Source organism: Budorcas taxicolor, chromosome 20 (assembly GCF_023091745.1).
Source record: "Budorcas taxicolor isolate Tak-1 chromosome 20, Takin1.1, whole genome shotgun sequence".
Lineage (NCBI taxonomy): Eukaryota > Metazoa > Chordata > Mammalia > Artiodactyla > Bovidae > Budorcas > Budorcas taxicolor.
The window spans coordinates 27,756,520-27,783,401 of NC_068929.1; the positions used below are offsets into that span (position 1 = coordinate 27,756,520).

The 26,882-nt window shown below is 43.6% G+C and overlaps 1 protein-coding gene across 1 annotated transcript in view; it reads left to right on the forward strand.

Moving 5' to 3' along the window:
- The first annotated feature begins 250 nt into the window (after window positions 1-250).
- The window catches only part of LOC128065918 (chondroitin sulfate proteoglycan 4-like), a 68,454-nt gene continuing 41,822 nt past the window's right edge, over window positions 251-26,882 (forward strand). The window contains exons 1-5 of the mRNA XM_052658959.1: window positions 251-503; window positions 10,148-10,311; window positions 10,636-14,205; window positions 15,838-16,308; window positions 21,048-21,224. Of these exons, the coding sequence (XP_052514919.1) occupies window positions 251-503; window positions 10,148-10,311; window positions 10,636-14,205; window positions 15,838-16,308; window positions 21,048-21,224 (4,635 nt within the window). The remainder of the gene's footprint in view (window positions 504-10,147; window positions 10,312-10,635; window positions 14,206-15,837; window positions 16,309-21,047; window positions 21,225-26,882) is intronic.

Here is a 26,882-nt window from a genome sequence, read left to right on the forward strand (position 1 = left end):
CCGCAGACATTTTCTGGACCCCATTCTCTGGAGGTGCGTTACATTTCCTTGGCGGCTTTCAGAAGTCAGAGATGACTAGTAAAAGCACAGTGACTTTTGACATCATTGAGCTGGACACTGGGGCCTTCCCGCCCTCTCTGGCTCCCTGAAATTTATTTCAGTTTATAACAAAAGACATTCTTTGAGACTTGAGAACGCATTCTCAATCAAAGGCCTTGCCAATCTTTGTGGTCTTCTGATTAAGTTCGGAATGGTTCTTTACTTCACTTCAGGCAATTTCACAAGGAGCTCTGGAGTGATGTACAGCACCCGGCCCTGTACTGGGGCACGCCTGGCTCTCACCCCTGTGCAGACCTGCTTCAAAGTTCCTCTGACACTGGGCAGTCAATTCTGCCATTTGAGGCACTTGCAAGCTCCTCCCTCTTCATCTTCCTCCTTCCAGATTCTTTTTTCTGCCCGCTTCCTGGCCTCTTCCTGCCTGGCGGGCAGGGAGCAACCGGAGGGTACAGGAGTCCAGGTGTGAGGCCCCTGTGGCTGTGGCTTTGGTGTATCGTTGAGAGGGAAGGTGCTGGCTGCAGGCCAGGGGGATCTGAGTGGGCAGTGAATGGTGTTGGGGGATAGGTGAGGTGGTGATGGTCACGGCCAGGGATCTGAGTGGTCCCTGTGGGGTGATGAGAAGTCTATGGCTTTGGAATTAGGTGGATTTGAGCTTTAATCTGGGTGTCATCACCTATTCTCATAGTGACTTTGGGAAAATTTCTTGGTCTTGATGTTGCTTTTGTAAAACTGGGATGATAATTGCTTCTTCAGAGTTCTTTAGAAGGGGTAAAGAATCCACTTGTAATGCAGGAGACACAGGGGTTGGGGGTGGGGGAGGTGGGGGGAGGGTTTTAATCCCTGGGTTGGAAAGATCACCTGGAGGAAGGCAGGGCAACTCACTCCAGTATTCTTGCCTGGAGAATCCCATGGACCTGTTGCAGGAAGGGGGACTCCTTCCAGGGCCCGAAAGTGGGCTCTTGTCTAAGACTCAAAATGAATTGTCTGAGGAGACACATCTGCTGACAAAGCAAGAGATTTTATTGGGAAAGGACACCCGGGTGGAGAGCAGTAGGGCAAGGGAACCCAGGAGAACTGCCCTGCCAGTCAGCAAGACTGTTCTGTGGCTCGCAGTCTTGGGTTTTATGGTGATGGAATTAGTTTCCCGGTTGTCTTTAGCCAATCATCTGACTCAGAGTCTTTCCTGGTGGTGCATGCCTTGTTCAGCCAAGATGGATGCCAGAGAGGAGGATTCTGGGAGGTGGTCGAACATGTGGTGTCTCCTTTTGACCTTTCCTGAACTCTTCCAGTTGGTGGTGGCTTATTAGTTCTGTGTTCCTTACCAGGACCCCCTGTCATAAAACAACTCATGCGAACAGTTACTATGGTGCCTGGCCAAGGGTGAGCGGTTTCAGTCAGTGTGCTTTCCCTAGCAGACCGAGCTTGGTGGGCTGTGGTCCATAAGGTCACAAAAAGTTGGACATGACTGAAGTGACTGATCATGCACGCAGGCAAGACCTCCACACAGGCAAGACATGGCAGCCTGGAAAGTACTGGATAAACGCTCATTTCCCTTCTCTCCTACTAATGACTCTCCTGTCCTCTTCATCTGTGTGATTAGCTTGGGCATGAGACCCAATAGGTTAGATATCCACTGAGGGGTGCAGAATATGGATAGAGGAGATTTATTGAATGAAGCCCTGGAGAAGGAAATGGCAACCCACCCCAGTTTTCTTGCCTGGAAAATTCCATGGACAGAGGAGCCTGGTAGGCTACCATCCATGGGGTCACAAAGAGTTGGACATGACTGAGTGACTGAGCACAGATTGAATGAAGAATTCCATAGCATATAATTTAACATGTATACTGTTCTTCACCCTCAGCTCTAATTGCATGACAGATATCGGATACTGAGGTCTCACCAAAAGCTGCTTTCAGGCACTTTGAAGAATATATTCTTGCTTAGCCAGATGCGTAATGTGAATTTATCTTTCTTCCTTGAGTGATTCAGGCTGTTGTTTTGAAGAATCTAATTGAAGATGCCAACTAAAAAACGCACAACATGAGAGTTGCAAGTTAAGTTTTATATTTGGGGCAAAATGAGGAGACAGCAGGGAGACAGCATTTCAGATAGCTCTGAGAAACCGCTCGAAAGAGGTAGTGGGGAAGATCAGTGTATACGTGATTTTGGTGAAGGTGGAGTGCGTGCACTCAAGCAGCTGTTTTCTAAGAAGGTTTTTGCTAGTCACAAGGAGCAGTCGTCACCATGAAGGATTTTAGTGCTTTTCTAGATGTGAGGAGACTCAAGAAATGCGCTTATAAAATCGTCTCCTGAAAATATCTAACTATCTGAGGACCTGTTCTGCAAGTTTTTCTCAGAGCACAGAATGCCTCACTTCTAATCTCCACCCTGAACTCCTTGCAGAGGGTGTTTTGTTGAAAATCAGCAGCTGCAGTAGCAACCGATTTAGTCCTTGTAGAGGTAGATGGCAAGTATCAATATATGGTTGACAAAGGCTTAGATAAATGCTGCTCTTAGTCTTTATGTGACACAGGGTGTTATGTCCTTATGGAGTCTCATCACAGTAGGAAGTCACCTTTGTCTGGTAAGCAGATTGGGGATGCTACAGATACGCTGGCTGAGATAGTCACATCTTAATTCATTCAACATGGATTATATTACTTTACATAGTGAAAGGGACTTTGCAGATGATATCAAATTAGGGATTTTGAAGGTGGAGAGATTATCCTGAATTATCTCAACGGGCCCTAAAGGTGATCATAGGGGTGCCACAAGAGGAGGGTAGGAGGGTCAAAATCAAAGAAGGAGATGGTGTGATAGAAGCAGAGGTCAGAGTGGTAGCATTGCTGGCTGGGGTCACAAGTCAAGATATGTGATGGTCTCTAGAAGTTGGACAAGGCAACGAGACAGAGTCTCCCCCAGAGCTTCCAGAAAGAATACAGGCATTCAAGCACTTTGATTTAGCTCAGTGAGAATGCAGGCATTCAAGCACTTTGATTTAGCTCAGTGAACTCCAGAACTCTTTAACACAATCAATGTGTTTCATTTTAAGCCATTAAATTAGTGGCAGTTTGTTAGCAGTTCAGTCGTGTCTAACTCTTTGTGACCCCATGGACTAAACAGTCCATGGAATTCTCCAGGCCAGAATACTGGAGTGGGTAGCCTTTTCCTTCTCCAGGGGATCTTCCCAACCCAGGGATCGAATACAGGTCTCCCGAATTGCAGGCGGATTCTTTACCAGCTGAGCCACCAGGGAAGCCCTAACAGCAGCAATAGGAAGTTTATAGAGGGAGTGTCTGAATTAGTGAGAGATCATATAAAGGGCTATTTAATTCTGTTTGTTTTTAAACTTTTTATTTTATAGTAGAGTATGCATGAGTGCTAAGTCATTTCAGTCATGTCCTAGTCCCATGGACTAGTCCTCCAGGCTCCTCTGTTCATGGGATTCTCCAGGCAAGAATACTGGAGTGAGTTGCCATGCCCTCCTCCAGGAGATCTTCCCACCCGGAGATCGAACCCATGTCTCTTATGTCTCCTGCATTGGCAGGCAGGTTCTTTACCACTAGCCTCACCTGGGAAGCCCTTTATGTTAGAGTATAGCTGATTAACAGTGTTGTGATAGTTTCAGATGGACAGTAAAAGAACTCAGCCATATATATGTGTGTATCCATTCTCCCTCAAACTCCCCTCCCATCCAGGCTGCCACATATCACTGAGCAGAGTTCCGAGGGTCATTTGATTCTGATTGTCAGGATAAGGCGCATGCCATCAGAGAGCAAGGGAGCTGGGAGCTTTAGAGAAGGTTCTGTTCGTGAGCAGAGTGAGCCTGGCTCCAGCACTCGCTCTAGAGCCTGTGGCTGGGCCTAGAGAGCTCCTAGACAGTGGGGGAGCAGACACAGAAATGTCTGAGTGTCACTCGTGGAGCATTCAGGATAGGACACAAGCTCTGCTGTCACTAAGGAAGGAGCTGTCAGCTCAGCCGGAGGTGGCTGGGGACCAGGATGACCACTACCTCAATTCTAGGGGTTTCTATAGGAATCTACAATGTCTGCAGGATTAGCTCCCCCTGCAGTTGTGCGGGACACAATCTTTATGACCATTTTTAGCAGGCCTAGAGAACGCCCCATTGAGAAGGGGTATGGGCAGGGCAAGTGCTGGTTTTCTCTTGCAACCTGAACAGTGGGCATGGAGACTGATGTTCGGGGAATGAATGAAAGTTGAGAGGCTGGTGCGACATGTTCTGCAATAGCCAGGATTCCAGGGCTGTGGATTGCTCCAGCTCTTCCTGGAAACCTAAGATTTCCATCCTCACAGTGGCCTTGGGCCTACTACTCGCTTCTCCACCACCCTCCCAACTGTGTCAGCAACACATTTAGTATAGAGATGTGGAGCCAGGGACCCATCCCACCCTCCCAGCCTAGTGAACACCTGGTCAGCTGCCCAGCCTGCAGCCGTGGAGCAAATATCTATTCACTCATTGATTTTCTTTCTTAATTTAAATGTTAGTGGACCTGACTCTTGTGGGAGAGACTGTTAGAACTTTCCCTATTGGGATTTGCTTTCAGTGAATAAAGGAGGTCAGGCTTCCTAGGGCGTGTTAGATATTTGTGCTAATTTTTATCACATTTGTGAGTTCATCTATCTTAGAGTGCTGTGGATTAAGTTGTGCACATGTGAGCTAAATTGCTTCAGTCATATTAGACTCTGTGTGACTCTATGGACTGTAGCCTGCCAGACTCCTCTGTCCATGGGATTTTTCAGGCAAGAATACTGAAGTAGGTTGCCATGCCCTCCTCTAGAGGATCTTCCTAACTGATGGAATCAGCGTATCTCCTGCATTTTGGTAGGTGGGTTCTTTATCACTAGTGCCACCTGGGAAGCTAGTGCATAAAGTTAGTGATCTCTTGAATAAATACTCAACGTCAGTTTGATAAAGTATGGGCCGTCAATACCATGGTGAAACACTGTCAAGGCTCTTACGGATGCATTTGTTGGGTAGAATGTGACTTTCCTTTCCAAATGAAGTTATTCCACTCAAATGATACAGTATGAATAAGAGCTGTTTTATAACTTCAGCCCTTCTCTTAGGACTTCATCTTAGGAGTCTGTATAATGCAAATACTCTAGCAAAGAAGTTTGCTTTTGTTGTTTTTTATTTTAATTAAAAAAATAATTTTCTACACTTATGCCATATCATCTATAGAACATTTTGGAAGAAACATAGTACATAAAAAGGAATGATGTAAAGTTACCAAAAATACTGTATTATGAAAAGACAATTCTAATTTCAGTGTAACCAAACAGTTCTGAAATCTTTCTTTAAAATACTTTTCTGGTTAATTTCTGTCCTATTCTTATTTTGCCCTTGCATAGTCACCAGACTGATCTTCCTAAAACACAGAACTGATATGTCTTTTTCCAACTGAAAACTATAATGCTTCCTTACTGTCTGCAGAGTAAGGTTCAACCTTCTTAATATGTAAGTAATATGGAAGTAATATGTAAGTCTGTGTAAGTCACCCACGCCTGTAAGTCGGGATCCAGGTGATCAGTCAGTTATTTACTCCCTAAACGTTTATTGAGAATTTCCTGTCATATATACACAACAAAACAAAGGAAAACTAAAGCTCCCCTCCCAGATTCCCTCAGTTAATAACTGGCTACTCAACCAGAAATTTGGATTGCCCCGTTGGCCTCTCCCTTTCCCTCTCCTGACAGTCTTACTTTTTAAATATCTCTTTAGCTTGCCTACCTCTCCCCTCTGCTTGCTTCTCCCCACCCTACCATCCCCTTGAGTCCCTTCTCTGCATTTCAGCCAGAGTCCTCTTCTAAATTGCAATCTGGTTATGTCATGTCCCTGTGTGACCCCTTTATGGCCCTCTTCAGATAGTCTAAACTCTTCAGCTTGGGTTCTAAGCCATCATTTACAGAGTGCCTAATGTGCCCTGCACTGCTATGTGCACGGTGAAGCTATGGTCAAGATCAACAAAGGCTCCTGACCTCAGAGTCTTACCTTCTGTTTGGAGTGGTGTGGTGTTGGGACCGAATAATAACCCAGAAAACAAATAGAGAAGATAATCAGAGATTCAAGTAAGAGTCTTGAAGGGAGTAGTCAGGTACTGGGACTGGGTGTCTACCTTTGCAAACATGCACGTGTGTGCATGTGTGTGTGTGGCTGTGCACATGCACTTTGAACTGGAAGTTCAGGGAAGGCCTCAAATGGATGCAGTGGTATTTGCCCCCTGACCCCTCGTGCCTCTGCCAGCTGCAGCCTCTGCAGCTTCTATCCTGGCTGCCCACTTCTTATACTGTGCTCAGCCACACTGGGCTTCTGGTTCCTCTCTTCTATCTCTCCCCACTTTTTTTCTTTCCTCTTCCTTTCCTCCACCCCTCACCAGCTCTTCCTAGAAGCCAGTGCCTTGCCTGAAACACCTTTCCTCCATCTACCCTCCTTGACAAGGCCCAGTGCTTCTGTTGTGGTCTGAATTTCCTGGTTAATAATCAGGCAACTGTAATTGCTTGATTTACAGTCTTTCCAGTCACCACTGAATTCCCAGGACCAAACAGTCTGTGTGAACAGAATATGCACATGGGAAGGGATATTTACATCTGCCAGGGAGAGACCTTAATAGATTGCTCCTTCCCTCATACCCCACTGGGCTCAAGCCAAGCTTCTGTTCTAGTACTTTCTGTTATCACTTGGATACCCTCTTTTTTCTAAACAATTTTCTCCTGTGATAGATTGGGGGTTCCTTTGTCTTATTAATTCTCCAACCAACCCCTCATAGTACCTGGCACACAGTAAACGCCAAAAAACTTGAACGTAAAACCAAAATCAAACAAAAATCCAGGAAGATGTAGTTTGAAAGAAGGAATTGAAACCAATTCTAAAGTAGGTAAAATGAGTCATATGGTCACCTACCTGGGAGAAATTACAGAAACCTTCCACGCAAAGTATTTTACCTCACGGCAAAACTTTGGTTTCTATTCAGACATTTCATCATTTATTTAAGGACACAAAATCAGGAAGTTGCTCTGATTTTTTGGTTCAACTTGATTCGCTCCCCTCCTGTAAAATACGCAAACATACCTTTCCCTTCACTGCAGGTAGAGACTGCCTTTCTTTTTCTAGAAACCAGTTTTACTTGTGCTTCTACTTGCTTTTTATTCTGATTTTGAGGCACTTACTAGGGACCACAAAAGTTAAGGTTGACTTGGAAGTATGGGGTTTCAGGCTGTCAGGCCAGAAGTTTTAAACCTGCTTCCTTGTTTTTCCCCTGAGGCAATGGAAATTTCTAGCCACCAGCTGAGACTGGGATTGATTCAGTGCCAGAGGTGAAACATGGGAAAATATAGGGATGTTGTTTATTAAGGTTACTTAGTCATTCTCAGCAGTAGATTTTATGATTTAGAAAACATTTCCTGGTTTTGAAAACTTAACAATACACCCTCTAAGTCTGTCAAAAATCGGAGTGGGGGGTTTCAGTAACGGGAGAGCCAGAAGGATAAGCTAGTGGATTTGTAATTGCTTTTTTCAACTTTATGACTGTGTCTCTATATTCTAGTTTTATTGAATTTAATTATTAATGGCTGTTTTTAATGAGGAAAAAGGATGCTTCTGCATATCTGAGGAAGTCTGAAAGAGATCGTGTTCATCTCTGTATCAACTTTGTATCTTGGTGAAAAAAACCAAACAAAAAACACTGGCTTGGTGGTTGGTTATGCTTAGGTTTTGTCTTAGCTCTGCTTCAAATTAACTTTGACTTTACCTAAGTCCGTAAGCTTCTTTAGGCCTGACTTGACTCAACTATAAAATGAAGGTTTATTGTTCAGTTCAGTTTGGTTCAATAAATGATTGCCTGATACCTGCCTACCTTGGATTGGATTCCCTAGAGAGAGAGGCTTAGGAAAGGATTCTTGTGGGAGTAAATAATTGAGTGAGTGCTACCAGGAGAGAACTTTAAGGAAGTGATGGAAGCAGAGAGGGCAGGAAAAGAAACCAAGCAAAGATGGGGGTCTCATCTCAGCTCGGAATATGAAGAGCAGAACACCTCTTTCAATCAGTCACTGGCTAGAGGTCACCCTCCAGGACAGAGGGTATGATTTTACTGAAATTTCTGGATAACAGAGGTCATCAGCTGGGGGATGGAGGTATCAACCTGTTAAAAGAGATCTAAATGGGGTACCAAAAATCTATTATGCCACCTGGGCGCCAGGTACTGTGCTAGGTATTGGAGAGAGGAAGGCAAAAACGATGGAGTCCCTCATCATAGGAAACTCATGGACTGGTGCAGGAGATAGATGAATAAACAAGTAATTTTAATCCCCCAGGCAAATGCTAGGATAAAGAAATGCACAATGTTGTAGGAACAAAGAGGAGAAGCAGGCATTGCAGCCTGGGTTACTCAGGAAGCCCATCTGGCCAGGCTGTTTACTACTACCTATCAGTCTTCTAACCTCAAGCCGCTTCTGGCTCCATATAAACCAAATGATTAGATGTACTACCCATAGTTTTACCTTGGGGAGAATTTTCCCTCACTGGTGGTTTCATGGCCTCGCCTAAGAGCAGCTGCAATGCAGTTGGGATCCATTTCCAGTCTGCGTGCATGTGATGATGCTGACTCAGCCGTGAACCAGGCTTAGGTGTTTGGTCCTTCCATCAGCTGGCAGTAAGGGGTTTCTCCCTTATTAGGCAACCAGACTCACAAGCTGAGGAAAAGGTGCTGACACAAGAAAGGTGATGACGTGAAGTTCCAGGCCACCATGTCATGTGGCTTGCTCATGACTTCTGGTCCTGTCCATGCTCAGTTCTGGATGTCCCACTTCTGTCCCTCAAATCTCTGCTTCCACCGTCCATCCGTCATGGCAATTCTGCCATGTGCGTCTCAAACTGAGTCATTGCACTTTCTGTGCTTCTAGGATCTACCTTAGCTGTGAGTCCACATCATTTACAGCCATCTGTGCCAGCAGGCTACATCCTGCATCCCTGGGGATGTGCCCCCAGAAGTATTATAAAGTCTCCCTATTTAACTTTATGTTCCTGCCCCCTTGATTAGGTATCCTTAGTCCCATGTGCATTTCCTGCTGGCACTACCTTCTGGATACGTCCTGCAGCTCCTGTAGGGTCTAGTCATGTCTCCATACTAGAGTTATGTTGTGACTTAGGCTTTTGGGTCTAGTGGTCAGGAGGAGAGATGGGGGTGTGTCTTCAGGGGTTACATGTTATTTGTGGGGAGAGGTTTCTGCATCCTCTTTCAGCAAAGGGAGGATCACTTTAATCAGGGAATGGGTCTTCAGGATCAGAGCGTTCAGAGGGATCTAGGGACACAGGGTATTTGAGCATCAATACCCCATCCCATAAGATGACTTATGAGATGTCCCCATCCCATAAGTCAAGTTTCCATTCTTTCCCAAACAAAGCCTTGGACTTGTCAGAGGCAGCCTGACATGACTGGAACTTGAACTTTGTTTGAAGCTGACAAAGCCATTTTCTGGGTGAGAGTCTCAACTTCCCCTGCCCACCTGCTGTAGGAGATGAGAAAGATTTTATATGCTACAAGGGAAGCCCTTTGGCTTTCACACCTGCCTTGTAATTGTCAGCTAATCTCTCCTAGTTTTTCCTTATCTTTTCCAAAGCTTCATTCAAACTTATCAATAGACATGCAATTCCATTGTTCTCATTGCTATTACTTGCCCTATATTTCTCATAGGTTGATATTTCAGAGCTGGCTAATGTGTTCCCTTTCACTACAACACCAGTTCACCATCAGCGACTTGGGATTAGCCCCTTTAGAAGGGAAAGAAGCAGAATTGGGTATATAGAGAAGCAGATTTGCAATTCAGTTTCAGTAGAAGCCTTGGCCCTCTTAAGAGTTCTGAAGAGGGACTGATCCATCAGAAGTGTCCTGAGTTGGAGTAAGAGAACACAGTGTTTATACCCCCACGACAGATCTGTGGGCTATCCCAGGAAGCAAGGTGTGGCCTTGGGTAAGGCAGCTGTCTTCAGCATGGTCTCTCCTGCAGGGAGGTGACAATATAAGTGTAACAGTCATTGTGTAATAAGTTTACTGACTTCTTTTTTTCCTACAGCTTCTTTTTATGGTGAAAGCTACGTGAGGCTCAATATCATAGACGTTTCCTCTGAGCTAACTCTTCAATTAAAATTTCAAACCAGCAAACCACAGGGATTACTTTTTCTTGCAGCTGGGGAAAATGACTACTGTATAATTGAACTTCTATCAGGAAACTTACGGGTAAGATTTTTTTTAATCTTTAAAAATGTACAATGATTCAATTACTGGAGGGAAAAACAGTGAGAGAAAGAGAACAAAACACATGATTATTGCTATTTCACTAGAATAAAATCAGATGCCACATGTAAGGGTTGAGATCTTCTCCCAATGTTATGAGCATGTCTTAAATATTCCAATGCAAAACATTTTAATTTCAATATGTAGTCCATAAGTGTGGGAAGGGGTTTCCATGTCCAGGTTTCTCTTTATCTTTGTGAATGGCCATATTTTCTCAATAAAACACTATGAGATGAGATTGCTTAATTATGATTCTTTGTCTTTCAGGTGAGAGTGAATTTGGGGACAGGTGAACCGGTGCTTCTTTCTGAGCAAAGACTTCGTGTGGATGACTTGGCTTGGCATTTAGTGGAAATGTGCTGTGTTAAGGATCATGTCTCTCTCGTTATTGACAAACACTATGAGATGACTGGCCGGATCACTGGTGGGATGCACAATTTGCACTTTCAGCATGGAATCTACATCGCGGGCCACGATGGACTTGATGTCTCATATCTTGATGGACAGCTCCCCAATTTCCGTGGCTGTATGGAGGATGTGGTGTTTAACCAGAGGGAGATCCTTTCCTCTCTTAGATCTTACCCTGGTTTTAAGAAAGTTTATGAGGTGTCACTAGGATGCAGTGATGAATTTTTTGCAGGGGAGGATGAAGCCATCAATTTCTTTAGCTCCAGATCCTATGTCACCTTCCCAGAGTGGAAGGTCCAACGGGATGGGCTGTTGGAATTTGCTTTGCAGACTGGAACTCAACAAGCCTTGCTTTTATTTCAGTCAGGTAGGGAAGGAGATTTTGTCGCTTTGGAAATAGTTAAAGGTTTTTTGAAGGCTCATGTAGGAAGGAATAGGAGTGATACTCAGCTCTCTTCTTTCAGCTCAGTTAGTGACAACCAGTGGCACGATATTCAACTCAGATTCACTGAAAGATACTTGGGCCTGATGGTGGATGAACAAAGAGTAAGGACAAACCTGCCTTTGCAGAGCAAACTGTTTGTATCTGCAGGCCCTCTCTTCGTGGGAGGTCTTGATAGACACAAGGGAGAAGAAGTTAGGAGGTTAGGACTTGCCTCTGTGTCTGGGAAATCTGCTGGAGGAATCTCTTTTAAAGGGTGCTTAAGAGGCTTGGAAGCCAACTCAGAAAAGAAAGCATTAAAGGATGCCTTTGTTTCCAAAGATATATCTGCTGGGTGTAAAACGAAGGGCAGTGATAATGAAAACCCTTTCGCAACAACCTTGGAGAAACTGCTGCTGGCAGAAGTTTCCGTTTCCACTGCCGACTCTGAGGCGGGCAAGCCTAGTCTTCAAGATGTGAGTAGCTATTTCTTGGTCCTGAATAACTTGGAGGTCCAAGAAGGTGGGCAAGCCTTACTGGAACAAAGGCATATGAAGGTGGATATGGAGCTGAAGGATTTGGGTATCCATCAGTCTCAGATACTCTTTAAAATAAAGGAGATGCCTGTTTATGGGTTCCTTCGATTAGCTGTTTCCCCCGAGCAAGGACCGGAAAAAGTTTTCACTCTGTTGGATTTGGAGCAAGGGAATGTTTGGTATGTCCATGACGGTTCAGAAGAACCTAGGGATTATTTCACATTTTCAGTCTCTTCCAACAGCAAGAGGGAAGTGCCACTGCATCTGCAAGGACATGTTTCTTATGTGTTTAACATTGTTGTCGTTCCAGTAAATGATCCCCCAAACCTTAAGCTCCCTGAAGGAAACTTGCTTCTCGTGTTTGAGAATTCTAAGAAACGACTGACTCCAAATATCATACATGTTTCAGACCCAGACACAGATTCCTTGAGTCTTAGTGTCTCAGTGCTTGGCAACTTCAATTCAGATGCTGGGTTTTTAGAAAACATCAATGTTCCCGGGAGAGCCATTAGTGGTTTCTCATATGGGGATTTAAGAGATGGCAATATTTTCTATGTGCACAGGGGCCATCCAAACTCCCGGATCCTTCTGAGAGCAAATGATGGAGAACTGGTTAGCAGTACAGTGGTGTTGCGGGTCATGGCTATTCCTTGGGACTTGGCAGTGGCCAATCGGACCGGTGTGGCCGTACAGCAGGGTGGTTCGGTTCTGATTACACAGAGCAACTTGTCGGTGGAGGTTAATGGTGAACGCCCTGAGGTGGACACCCGTTATGTTATCACTTATCCACCTCGCTTTGGCCAAATTCAGCAGCAAGGGCCAGGTGGCGAGTGGAAACAAATCAGTACCTTTTCTCAGCGTTCGGTTGATCGGAGTCAGATCCGGTACTGTACTACATTCAAAGATTTGCAACTAGAAAATGTTACGGATCACTTTAAATTTAAAGTTGACATAGAAGGAAAAAGCAGCGAAGAGCTGGTGTTTCCTATTACGATACAGTGGCTAAAGTTTACCCTTCTGAAAAATGTTGCCCTTGAGATCAGTAAAATCAACAGGCATGTATTGAATTCTGATCACTTACAGGCCGTGACAGAGGGGGTGGAAGTAGCTGAGAGGGAACTGCATTTTAAGTTACTGAGCCCCCCTAAGAAAGGAAAACTGTTATTTGGCACAGAAGTTCTACAGACAAACTCAGTCTTCAGCCAACAAAACATTACAGATGGTAAGATAAGTTATGAGCCACAGGAGAGGCCCAGGGAACATTCACAAGATATTTTCAGGTTCTTGATGGTTGCAAAACACATAGAATCAAAAGATTATACTTTCAGAATCAACTTTAAAGCAGAGAGGAGGCACATTATTGTAATGAACAGAGGATTACTTGTAAAAGAGGGAGAAGGGAAATTAATCACAAAGCCGGAATTATTTGCTCAAACCTTAGACAATCGGACTTTCCAATATACAGTCACCAAGAGTCCGCAACACGGGAAGCTGAAACTGATTCGCTTTTCAGATTTTCCTGGAAATCAGGACAACATTACTACCTTCACGGATCAAGACATCCTGGGTGAGCGGCTGATATATGAGCACGATGACTCTGAGACCCAGAGTGACGAATTCCTCCTCGTGGCCTCCACCGCAGGACCAGACCAAGAGGGAGCGTTCAGGGATCTTGACACGGAGCATCTGTCTACAGAAATCAAAGTCACCGTTTCTGTGGAGTTAAAGAATGACGAGAAACCAGTGCGCGTGGTGGATAAGGTCTTTCAGGTTGTGCGGAACGGCCAGCGCTTGTTGACCCTCTCAGATCTCTGCTACCATGACCCTGATTCAGATTTTGACGACGGGCAGTTGCTCTACATCCGGCGGGGCATCCCGAACGGGGACTTGGTGCAAGCCAGTGACCCGACGCAAAAACTCTACCAGTTCAGGCAAGAGGACCTGCGGGAAGGACGCGTGCTCTTCAGGCACCAGGGCGCAGACTCGGCCCGCTTTGTGTTGTTCGTGACGGATGGTGTCCACTACACATCATCCCTCCTTGAGGTCAGCGTGTCAGATCCCTACGTCCGTGTGGTCAACAACACGGGGCTGCTCGTACAGAGAGGAAAAGACAGCAGCCTCACAACAGCCAACCTCAGTGTCACCACAAACCAAGATGTCAGAACAGACCACGAAGTCGAATTCCATATTGTTCAGCCCCCAAAGCACGGCAGAGTGCTGGTCAGCAGCTCAGCGCCTGGCTCATTTTCCATGCATGACTTGAAGCAAGGGCATGTGATTTACAGGCATGATGGCAGTGGCAGCTTCGATATGTTCAACCTAACAGTGCGAGTTAAAGATATACATTTATATGTGGGAGTCTACGTGCAGGTGGACTCAGAAAGCCACCAACATCACACGCAAATTCTGCACAGCAAGACCCTTATGGCTGAAGAAGGAAAACCAGTAAAACTGAGTAGAGGAAGGCTTCAGGTAAGTGCTGGTCCCAGCTCCTAGCATTCTCCCTCTCTGGAACCACAGGGACAAATGATCTCTTTGTTTGCTCCTGAGAGCTATTTTTATGCTGATTTCTCTCCTGGTATTTGGAATGACTTTTTAAAAATGCAGATGCCTTTGAGAAGAAAAGCCAGACGGTTCCATGATTTTGATACTGCTAATTGTTCTATTGGAAATGGAATATAACGAATCCTAAATTCCCTTCACTTTAAAGCTGTGTGCATATGATCACACGAGTATGCATATATGTTTATAATGTAGAATAACCTGCGAAGGAGGAGGGAATGTATATATTATAGTCAATGAAGAGGTCATTACTCTTTTCATTTCTCATGCCAACACTGCCAATATTTCATTTGATCTGAGTTACATTTGTAATGTGGTGAAGCAGGGTATAAATGTGTAATTTAACAGACATAAAAAGGATTCCTAAAACAGACGAGGATACTATATTACACAGTTTATTTCTTTAGCTCTGAATGTGGCCTTGTGTAGTTTCTTGAAATTGATGGATAAATTGGCCCAGCCCTAGGGAATGCCAAGGGTGAGACTTCACACCAGAAGCCGCCTGGTTTCCTGAGGCTCCGACTTGAGAGCCTCTAGCAGCACAGCCCTGCTGATCAGAGTTAGGGGAGAATGAGTAATCTGTGCAGGGTATGTAAACTGATTTATGAAAATTGGCCACAAATGCAAGCTATTCTGAATCTACCCTCAGGACTGCAAACGAGTTTGCCTGCTTGCTAAATACAGCCAATAACATTAAGTAGAAATGAATTTGGACTTCTCTGGTGGGTCAGTGGTAAAGAATCTGCCTGCAGTACAGGAGACCTGGGTTCGATCCCTGGGTCAAGAAGATCCCCTGGAGGAGGGCATGGCAACCCACGCCAATATTCTTACCTGGAGAATCCCGTGGACAGAGGAGCCTGGTGGCTACAGTCCATGGGGTTGCAAAGAGTTGGACATGACTGAGCAACTGAAAAGTAGCAGCAGCAGAAATGAATTCAAGTCAGAGCAATTTACTGAATAATGAGTTTTGACCAAGAGAATATGGAGCCCACCAGCTTTTTTCTCCATTATTTTTCAGGATCTTAGAGAATTTGTTTCACCACAAGGGGGTGTACATAGACTCTAAATCTATGGACTCTAAATCTGTCACAGAAAGTTTTGAGATGAATTTTGCTGAATCAGTAAATTAAATGTATATTTAAAAAGCTGAGCTAGTTTAAAAATAGACTTTCCTTTAAAGTCTTGCAATTTTAGTACTTTATCTGCTACTTCTTCTACTATCTTTTGTTCCTTCTCTAGATACCATTTTATTTCTTTCAGCTCTATTTTCTGAGTCCTAGGTTTCTTGCCACTGTGAACGATGTCTTGATAATACATTAGTAACTGTTCAAATGTTGCTTTGTCTTTTGATCAGGACTGAAATTCGAAATATTAGCATGGTTACCAGAACAGACCCAGGCTTAAACTGTGTCTTAACCTGGATTGTAACTTAAGCCATTTGTGAACATTAATAGAAAAAAATTTGGTTCATCAAGGGTCTTGACTCTTCCATAGATTAATGTTTTTCTTTTTGTGTCTCTGTGTTGTTAATGTGCACTCAAGGCTGTGCACGAAGACCCTGTTCCTTCAGAGGCAGTGTTCATTGTTAGAACTCCGCCAGTGCATGGATACCTTCGAAGGACTTTACTGGAGGAGGGTAGCGTGAGTACAGAGGAGAAGTTCCCTTTGATGTTTACGCAGCAGGATGTTGATGATGGTTACATCCATTATGTACAGACAATGCCTGACCAACAACAGGACCATTTTATACTGGATGTTATGAGTGGCTTCCAAGCTGTGAGCAGACTTGAAATCCTGGTGGATATTGTCCCTAAACGTATTCCTCTGGCAGTACAAAATTTCACAGTCCAGGAAGGTGGCTCCAAGGCACTTCCAGAAGACTATTTCAGAATTCCAAGCAAGCATTTTGAGGGACTTGACTGTGAATTTGTTCTACTTAAACCACCGAAACATGGTTATGTTGAAAATTCTCATTTTCCAAGAGTAAAGCTGATGAAATTTACCAGGAAACAGGTAATAACTCTCAATTAATATATTTGGATTTGGAGTTGTTGGATAAGAAAAAAATTGGCTATTTATCACTTGGATTCACAGACTTTGGGAAGAGATGGGGCCTTAGAAGATATCTGGTCTAACCTCCCAGCAGATAGAGAAGCCCTTCCATGATAACTCCATAGAGAGATCATCTAGTCATTGCTTAAATATCCTCAGTGAGTTATTAGAGTGTTATTACTGTGGTAGTTTGCTTTCTTACCATGAATAAAAGAATGATTTCCATACTTAAAAAAATATTGCAAAGTATCCTTCAGATCCCCATTATTTCCTTTATAAGCTCCTAGGAACACACTGTTTTCAGGATGGAAACCATGAGCAGCTATCTAGCATCTTTGGATATCTTTGTCCAGTTAGCTAAGAATGCACGTTGCTGCTTCATTTTGCTTCTAAGGATTTCACCTCATCAACTGACTTGAATCCATTTACTGAAAACTTACTCTGTTCAAGTTACTGTGTAAGGTTTCCATGATAAGTAGACATATTTTTTTGCCTTCAAGAATTGCTGTGGGGGAGTTAGGCACATGAGCTTTAATACAAGCTGTACTCTTCTTGTCTTTCATGTAGCACTTTAACAATGATACTGTGGGTGTGCAGAATGGTCACATTTGACTCTAATTGAAGGCTTCTCAGAGGGAATAAAGTTTAAGCTAGACTTCTAGGATAGAGAGAAAGCTGGGAGATAATAGAGGTGGAGAGAGAAAGCAAAGAAATGCAAGCAAAAGGGGACTATATGGCAATGACAAGAAGGCATTGAAGTGAATGGTGTTCTGGGGGCCAAGGAATAGTTCATGAGGCTCCCAGATGGACAGAGTGTGCTGGAGGGTGCTTAGGGGCCAGCTTTGGAGATCCCTGAGGCACATGTCAAGAGGGTTAGACTCAATCAGGTGGTATTCAGAGCCATGGGGGGAAGTGGAGAGTGCTGAGGGTGGAAAAGACCTTGGAGCTCAGAGCCTCTCATCTGGGGACCCAGGGGAGGTGATTCTTCACTGACTCCATGCAGCCATCTCTTAATCATAGCTTCCCTCCCAAAGGCTGGACAAACCACCTAAGATAACCACCTGCTCTCATGTGAACGGAATTTTAATTCTATTCACCCCATGTACTCTGGGTGAGAGACTGAGCTCTAAATTTTGGTTCTGTCTTAACCAATTCATTATCATCTGTGCTTTGTATTGTGAGAAGTGTATATTTAAGCATGGTTGGTTGAAATAGGCATCAAGTGTGTGTGTCCCTTACAGTGTCCATGTTGCTGTGTAGCCTTGTTCACAGTCAAGATTATACGTTCCTGATCTTCAGGTGACCCTGTTGACTTAAAAAATAGTCACAATCTAAAAGCTGAGAGTCGTGTTTTATTTGGTGGAAATTTTTAGGACTTCAAGCCCAGGAGACAGCATCTCAAGTGACCCTGAGAGAATTGCTCCAAGGAGGTGGGGGGAGGAATCAGGTTATATAGAAGTTTGCAACAAAGCGCAGGTAGTCTGAACATCAAAAGATTATTGTTAATGAAGTAAATCAGATTAACCCATCTAAAGAATTTAGCGCTTTTCTATTTACGGGACAATGAAAGAGCCTGGGCTCACTTGAATCATTCCTTTCACATACACCTCAGCTATCTGGAGCCAGTATCCTGCTTTCATGTCCTGAGTTGCTCAGAGCTCGCTGTAGGGAGTGGCTACAGCCTAATGGCTGCCAGGTTGTGGGCATTCTTCTTCCTGAGTGCCCGAAAGGCTCAGGAATTCACATTTAGAGAACCAGAACATCACTGTGACATCCTTTGTTTACTGTTGTGACAGGAAATCCTCCATTTCTCAAGACCTTTACATTTTCCCTTCTTTTATGCCTTCTGAGGTCTCCAGGGTTTGAGACATGGTCATTTTCACTTAGGGTGACACCTCACAACTCGTGACTATCACCTTCAGTGACTCAGAGAAGGAGAGGTCTTGGCCATTTTTGCCCTTCATTCATTCAGTGAATAATTTTTGAGTGTCCGTTATGTGTCAGGTATGCTAGTTCTAAGTATTGAGTGTAAAGCAGTGAATTAACCCGGCAACAAACCCTGCCCGTATGGATCTTTTTTCCTGGTGGGGAAAGAAAGAGGCAGAGAGAGAGAATAAATAAAATAAATAAGTGAATTTCTAGAAATAAAATAGTTGAATGAAGATTAGTGCTATGGAGAAAAATAGAACAGGAAAGAGAGAGAGGAAGTGCTGGGAACATCAGTGGTGTTTGTGTGTCTGTGTGTGCTGATGCTCAGCTTCAAATACAGTGGTTGGGGGCCCAAGGCAGCCTTGAGCAGACACCTGCTCAAGGAGGACGTGACGGATAGTGAGCTTGGTGGATATGGAGGAAGAGCATTCAGGCAGAGGGAAGAGCAAGCGAACAGTTCTGTGAGGGGAGCAGGAGGAGCTCAGTGTGTGGAGCTTCACACAAGGGTGGGGGGCCATAGGTGAGATTTAGGGAGGTCCAGTATGGGAGGGCTTTTGACTTCACCTTTGACCCCTAGTGAGGTTCAAAATAATGGGGGAGGGGGAATGTGAACCGTTGTTAGTTTTCTGTGTGCTCAGTCATGTCCAATTCTTTGTGACCCCATGGACTGTAGCTCGCCAGGCTCCTCTGTCCACAGAATTTTCCAGGCAAGAATACTGGAATGGGTTGCCATTTCCTACTCCAGAGGATTTCCGACCGAGGGGTCAAAACAGGGGTCACGTCTCTTACGTCTCCTGCAATGGCAGGTGGATTATTTACTACTGAGCCACCTGGAAAGCCTACTGTGAACAGAAGTGGGGAACTTAATATTCCCTGAACATGACTGGTGACAGGACCAAACGCTTTTTAATCTTTTAAGATTTTCTACAAGTGTATTAAGTACCTGAAGGTCAGCAGATGTTTTTCTAGCATTAGAACTAGGAATAGATACATTCCCACCAAACCCTCCTTGCCTTTAGATTAATACCTACTATCTGGCATTTTGGGCTTCCCAGCTGGCTCAGCTGGTAAAGAGCCCACCTGCCAATGCAGGAGATGTAAGAGCTGTGAGTTTGATCTCTGGGTTGGGAAGATCCCCTGGAGGAGAGCATGACAACCCGCTGCAGTATTCTTGCCTGGAGACTCTCCATGGACAGAGGAACCTTCAGGCTACAGTCCAAGGGGTCACAAAGAGTTGGACACGACTGAGGTGACTTAGCACATGCATGTGCACACTGGCATTTTACATGGTAATTTGAGAGAGTACCACTCCATTGAGAAAATGATGTATTTCTGTAGGAAGGATACAGAGAAGGTGATGTCTATTTAAATGCTATCTTCCTAAAGCATGTTAGGTTAGAATTTCTCCTACCCTCTGATCAGTGCCATCTTCTACTTTTTTTTTTTTTTTAATAGCTTTAAACAGTATGTTCCAGGAATATGTGGTTAGGCCTATGGTCTGGAATTCTCTTCCCACGGAACTCCAAAGAAACTTTCATGCACCTGTGTTCAAGTGACTACAACTTTCCCTTGAGACGGTTCGTGAACTTTTCAACTCTTGTCAGAGACACCTCTGAGAGATCAAAAGTCTTTGCTCAAAGGAAGTGCGCCATAGAACTGGACAAAGTTGAACTGTTAAGAATGTTGGCTGTATTTTATCAAAACAAACACAACCCCAGAGACTTTTTGGAAGTTCAACTACTCCTGTTGGGCTTTGGAAGTTCTCTGCTGTTGTATTTTGGGGTCACAGGTTCACTGAAGCTAAGTTCCCTTCTAGCTTTAAAATTCTCCTGGTGTCTGGTTTTGATCCGTACTTCCATCAGAGCCTTAAAGACATGAAAGGCATTCTGATTAAATCTGTGGCTATCACAAATCCAAGAGGAATAACTGATTCATTGGACAACTGTTTCAGAATGAAAATTAGAAAGATGAAATCAACCAGGGATAAAAGTAAACATTTGCATTTTGGTTATTATAGTGAAAGAAATCTGGCTTGATAAAATAATTTATTTACAATATATTTCATTATACTCTGTCCTCAGGAGCTTTTTGGTAGCTGTTAAGAGATGCACCAAAAAATTATTGCATTCTGCTGGAGGAGGAGGTAGCAGGTGTAACCTCACATACAAAGAGCAGTTAAGGAAATAATGCATACACAGCTCAAAAAAGAGAAGTTTGGGTAAACTTAAAGAGTCTGAGCAGGCATGCATGCACACAATAGTCGCACTGGACCATGTGTCCCCAAAGAGCAGAAATCCAACTAGTGGATGGAAAGTTCAGAGCCTAAGCCCAGTATTCTGAATTGTCCAACATTCTGAATTGTCTACAACTTCAAAAATTAGCCTGTCTAAATACACCAGCAGAGTCTGAATTTTAATGGGTGATCTGTTGGAAGAAAGGGAAGACTATGTCACCTACAACACATTTTAGGGTTTGAAATAGCCTTTGAACTCAGGCCTTGTGATAACCAGTCCAGCATTTTCTTTATTACCCCATGTTGCTCAGTCACTCTGTTCATCCTTAAACTTACTTTTGGGATACTGCCCTGCTTCATCAAAATTATGCCATCCATCAGAATTTGCACTCTGATTGTCAGAATCAAATTTTATGGGATGAACACATGCTTCTGTGTTTTAAAGAGATATAAAATATCAGGATTTCTCTTAGAGCATTTTTGTCATAGTTTTAAATTACATAACCAGTAGTTTGGTGATTCTTTTTGTTGGTTACAGGTAGAAAATGAATTGATTTCCTATGTGCATGATGGTAGTGAAGCACTTCTTGACAGCTTCATCATCTTTGCAAATAGCTCAGAGCTTGGAAAACAGAGTTTGCCCCAAACTCTTTTTGTGACTGTTGAATCAGTAAACGATGAGGCTCCAGTAATAACAGCCAATAAAATCCTCCAGGTGAGTGCTCCATGCTTTTGAATTTATCATAATAATACAGGGCTACCTGCTTGATTTTCTTTTGTATTATTTTTGATGTTAATAAGATATATGATGATGTATGTATAGTTGACATATTCCAGCTGGTTTTAAATAAATGTTAGTCATACCAAGACATTATGTTGATTTTGGCTTCTGCTATTCTAAACCAGTCATCTAAAATGTTATTTTCTAAGTGACAAAGGATCTAGTCCACCAAGCTACAACTTGGTGCAACATACCCATGATATCCAGCTGGTAGTTGACACAAAGAGAAAAAGGATCTTTGGAGAGTGGTGTCCTGGTAGGTGACACAGAGGGGCAGGAAGAAAGCAAGGAGAACAATAAAGAAATAAGGAACAAGAAGCCTTTGACCTTGATTTATAAGACACTCCAGCACCAGCTGGATGATTATGCTGGCATACCCAGGAACCCACCAGGGGCTAATCTAAATAGAAAATTTTGCATTGTTAAAAATCACTGGAGTTTTTATGTTTTTATTTGCTCACAATAATTGGATCTGGGAATAGGCTTTTTAGTGCTTTTAATTCTATTACAGCTTGTTTGTTATGCAGCCTCTACATTTTAAGTGAAAAATTGATGATGGTGTTTTTAAATCTTTGGAACCCATTCCTTTATCTTTTAGTTGACTTCCCTGTCATTGCCCAGGTACCTGGGGATAGTGTATTCCAACCGGTCAACCGTGTGGGCCTCCCCCTCTGTTTTCAGCTTCCTTTCTCCCTCTCTCCAGACTAATTTTAGTACCTGTTGACCCACTCTCAGCAAAATGATCTAAGAAGTAGGCTGTGGGCTAGTGTGGTGAACTGTAGGAGTCAATCATTATTAAACACAGTTATAAAAGTTTACATTTATTACTGAGTAGAGTACTGTCCATCTTCCATGCTGGTGTCATCTTCACAGCCCTACAAAAGAACTGCTGTGATTAATACCCTTGTTATAGATGGGAGTGCTGGGGCTCTGAGCAGTCTCAAGGGAAGGTGTGGACTTGAAGCCGAGTGTGCCCAAGCCTGACTGTCTAACCACTGTGCTCTGCCACTTCCCCTCTTACCCATGACTGACTCAAGCTCTCCCAATGTGTCTGTGTGATCAAGGGCTGTCTTACTAGTGAAGAAAAATCTCCAGAGCTTTTCTTCCTCTTGCTCCTACTAAAGTGGACTTACAGGAATAGGTCTGAAGCAGGCATATTGACACCTCCGTGTGCTCAGGAGCCTCGGCAGAGGATCTGAGCACTTTGCTGAGTGATGCTGAACTGAGGGGTGAGAAAGATATAAGGGAGGGACCGAGGCTCTAGAAAGAGAAGAGCTAGAGTTGCCTGAGAGAGAGAGGAGGACCAAGGAATTAGGTAGTGAACTCTCAGGCTTCCTTATGGAAAGGAACTGAAGCCCTGCTGTGGGCTTGGTGTTCAGTTCTGAGGTACCATCAATTGTAAGAGGCACCATCAACTTAATAATTGCTTTACTATATTTAAATGTACTTGTCAATTTAAGATGTTCAGAACATTAAGTTGTGAGGAGAAAAAAAGTGTACCCTAGACTTTGTCTTCTCTTAAAATTAGGAAAATATAGTCTGCCGGGAACCTTGCTTGCTCAAGTAGTCTGCCCAGACCTCTTGCCCCATCCCTGAATCCAGTGTTTTTCTCAATAATAATAAAAAAATAATAATAGTAGCTGGGAGCAGGGCCCATTGCCTTTACTCCTGCCTGTCCCCCTCAATAGCTTGGATCCAGGCCAGAAAAGATGCAACTTCCCAGTTTTGAGTTGTGTAGTCATTTGACACTGGCTCTTTCTGAACTTATTTTTTATTTATCTAGTAAGAAACTCATTTCTGCCATGAAAGTTCTGGATTAAAGTTAGGAGACCAGAGTTAAAAGCTTGTAAACTGCCCAATTTAAGCAAAATTTCCCTGGGCCTCAGCTGAGCTTTCAAAGAATTGATGCTTTCAAACTGTGGTGCTGGAGAAGACTCTTGAAAGTCCCTTGGACAGCAAGGAGATCAAACCAGTCAATCCTAAAGGAAATCAACCCTGAATATTCATCGGAAGGACTGCTGCTGAAATTTCAATACTTTGGCCACCTGATGTGAAGAGCTGACTCATTGGAAAAGACCCTGATGCTGGGAAAGATAGAAGGCAAAAGGAGAAGGGGTCAGCAGAGAATGAGATGGTTAGATAGCATCACCAACTCAACAGACATGAATTTAAGCAAACTCTGGGAAATAGAGAAGGACAGAGGAGCCTGGTGTGCTGCAGTCCATGGTGTTGCAGAGAGTTGGACACAACTTAGCGACTGAACAGTCTCTGGGCCTCACCTTCCTCAATAGCAAAGCCATAAGCATGTTGCAGGGTGGGGTGTGTGAGCGTCTATGCGTGTGTATGCTTTCCTTGATCATCTCGCAGGCCCGCCCAGTTCTAACATCTTGTGGTTTTTATGACTGTAAACATCGTTTGACACTCTCTGGGTAAAGCTACACTTAGATGGATGAAGGGGCTATTGAGCTTCCATTTTCTGTTGGATGGAATCATTCCAGGCTAGACTGGGGGAACCTTTTCTCTGACTGGGAAACATATGAATAGTTTTGGTTTTAAAGTCAGTGTGTCTAAAATCTGGAGGTGACTAGGTACGACGGTAGGACATATTAACTAGTCATGTATACATGTAGAAATAGTTTTGGTAGGATTTGCTTGATTATTTTAAAATGGAAGAAATCTCAAGAATTTGTTTCTTCAGTTGTAGATGGTGGTCAAGGGGCTCTATCAGTGAAAATCTTTCCATATCAAGGTGTTCAGGCTTATTTGCAAAAAAAAAAAAAATGATTTTTTTGTTGTTTAAATTGTGATGATTGTGAATAGAGGCTTTCTAGATTTCACTGATTACCAGTCATCTGGTGCAGAACATATTAATAGTGCCAGGACTCCTTAAGCATGGGTTTGTTGCCTGCTCTGGAAGCCTAGCTGGACCCTGGTCACCCAGCCTTCTAGGCATGCTCCTCTCATAGATGCTTCCCTGATGACCTTCCCAGCTGAAGGAGCAGTGTGCCGTCCTCTGTCCCTTGACCCTGCCTTATTCTCCTTTGTAGTAAACAAATATTGATTGTCTCCTCCCATAAACGTAAGCTCCATTGGGAAGGGAATTTGCTCTCCCTTTCCTGTGGTGGCCTCACTGTCTGGCACAGTCCCTGACAAGTAATAAGGGCAATAAATTTTGACTCTCTAAGTGCTCCATGGAGTTTCTGTTGATTGGAGAAGACCTTGATGGTATGTGATAAACAGTGATGAACTGTGGTATTTTTCTGCAGAGCACTTACGGGGACAGAGAGCCATGGGGTCAGAGAATGACGACCTTGCAGAGAGCATGGTGAGGGAAGGTCTTATCAAGGAAGGGACATTTGAGCAGAGCCCTGTGTGTCAGGGGTTCCCAAGCCCTCTACTGGTTTGTTGGTTAGCGGTTAGCAAGGACTCATAGAACTCAGCATAGAGTCAAATCATGGCTAAGATTTATTTCAGTGAGAGATATGAAGCAAAATCTGCTCGGGGAAAAGGCACATGGGGTGAAGTCCAGAGGAAGGGAGGTCAGGCTATAAGAGTCCTCTCTCAGTGAAGTCACACAGGATGCACTCAATTCTTCTGGCAGCAAATTGTGATGATGTGCAGGAAGTGGTGTCTACCAGGGAAGATCATTAGACCTAAGTACCCAAGATGTTTACTGGGGGCTGGAGCTCAATAAACAGGCGCCCTCTACCTAGTATGTACCAAGTCCCAGATTCCCAGGAGGAAAGCAGGGGCCCAGCACAAATTACATTGTTTGTGCTGTTTAGATACACACTCTTATTATTTTAGGAAAAGGTCTGTATCAGTACAGGAAACTGTTTAATAACGGAGTTCCCAGATGCCAGCCAAGTACTGATTTGCACACAGGACTCCCTAAGGAAAGGCAGTCTTAAGCCTACTTTTTCTGAATAAAGGCCAGGGTGAGTGGGCTCAGGTAGGGGAGAGAGGAACCGTATGAATGTTAGGAGCACAAGCATTCCCAGAAAAGGATTCAGCTACAGCAGAAGTTGTGAGTCTGTAGCAGGTTTGGAGTGTTTGAGGACATGAGAAGCTCAGAGTGACCAGAGCAGATGGAGGGAGGAGAGTGGTCCGCCGTCAGGTTCCACGGTAAGAGCTGACTGCTGGGCATAAGGACCCCCTATGCTAGACCATTTCATTCCACTAGGCTTCAGAGGAGATGGGGAAGTGGGCCAGCATTTATTGAGCCCCTGCCAGGCTCCATTCTAGAAGCATCACATGTGACTTCTCATTCATTGCTCTCATAGTCCTTGATGTAGAATGAGGATTGCAGTAGATCTGGGCGCAGAAAGGTTAAATTACTTGACCACTGTCATATAGTTAGTAAGAGAGTGAGCTTTAAGCCCAGGTGGTCTCAGCAGAGTCCACTCTGCTATCCACAATGTGAATGATCTGGTTCAGTGTTTTAAAACTCCAGGTTGCAAACTGTTCATAGTCTGTGAAATTAATTGAGTGGAACAGGACCAACGTTTTAAAAACAAATTAAATAAAATCAAATAGAACAGGTAGCATCAGAATGCACTGTGTGTAGCAAGGGCAGGATTGTTATATGAAACTTTTGCTTCATTTTAAACACACACATACAAATACACATATATGTTCTAGGTTGTTGTGTAAAAAGCATCCCTCTCTTTGGGTGTTAAAGAACATTATATGACACTGATCTAGCAAATCTAAATGTTTTGATATAGATAAATTGCTTTTTAAAATTACTCTTCCTGTTCCTAGGAACACCTGACCTTTGACAGGTTGAGTCAAGTCTTAGAAGTTCATTTGTAGAAACTTCTATCTAGCAGGGACCTGGAAGTGGATACTGGAGGGATTTAACAGAGTTAATGCAGCCTGTAACAACCCCCCACCCCACCTCACCGCCAGATACTCCTTCATCAGGGTACTTTACCACATGCAAGAAGTCTCTGTATTCAGGGGAGGAGGCATAGATTGTCACTATCAGCTTTGAAGTCTCCCTGTGAACACTGTCATCATAGGCCTACCTGCCGGTTCAGCCCTGCCCGCCCATTCGCTGCCCATCTGCCTGTACCGTCCAGCAAGAAAGGAGATGGGGATGGTCAGACTAGGTACATTGTCTACAGACATGTCTGACTCACTTTAGGTACTGCTCTACAGCCCAGAGTCATGGTGAGGAGGGCATATACAAAAAAGGAAGAACATCATAAATTATAAAATTTTAAATATTAGGGAAAAAAGGGTTGTAGACCAGGGTATATAATGACAACCTTCCTTTTCTGTTATATATAGTATAATGTGAATGAAATTGGTTTAAAGATTTTAGAAGAAGGAAATCTTGAGCCCTAAAATTTTATGATATAATTATAATGTCTATTATCAATCTCAGTATAATTTAGACCTGATGAAAAAGAGCGAAGAGGCAGCTTATTTCGAGAGCCTGTGTTGGCAGTTTATGACATCTAAGATATCCTTTACTTTTTGCCCCTAATATTTTTTTTTCCTGAAGTATGATCTCTCTATCATATCCATGACAGTGTGTAATAGCAATGACAAATGAACACAGAAAACTTCCTGGAAAAACTGTGT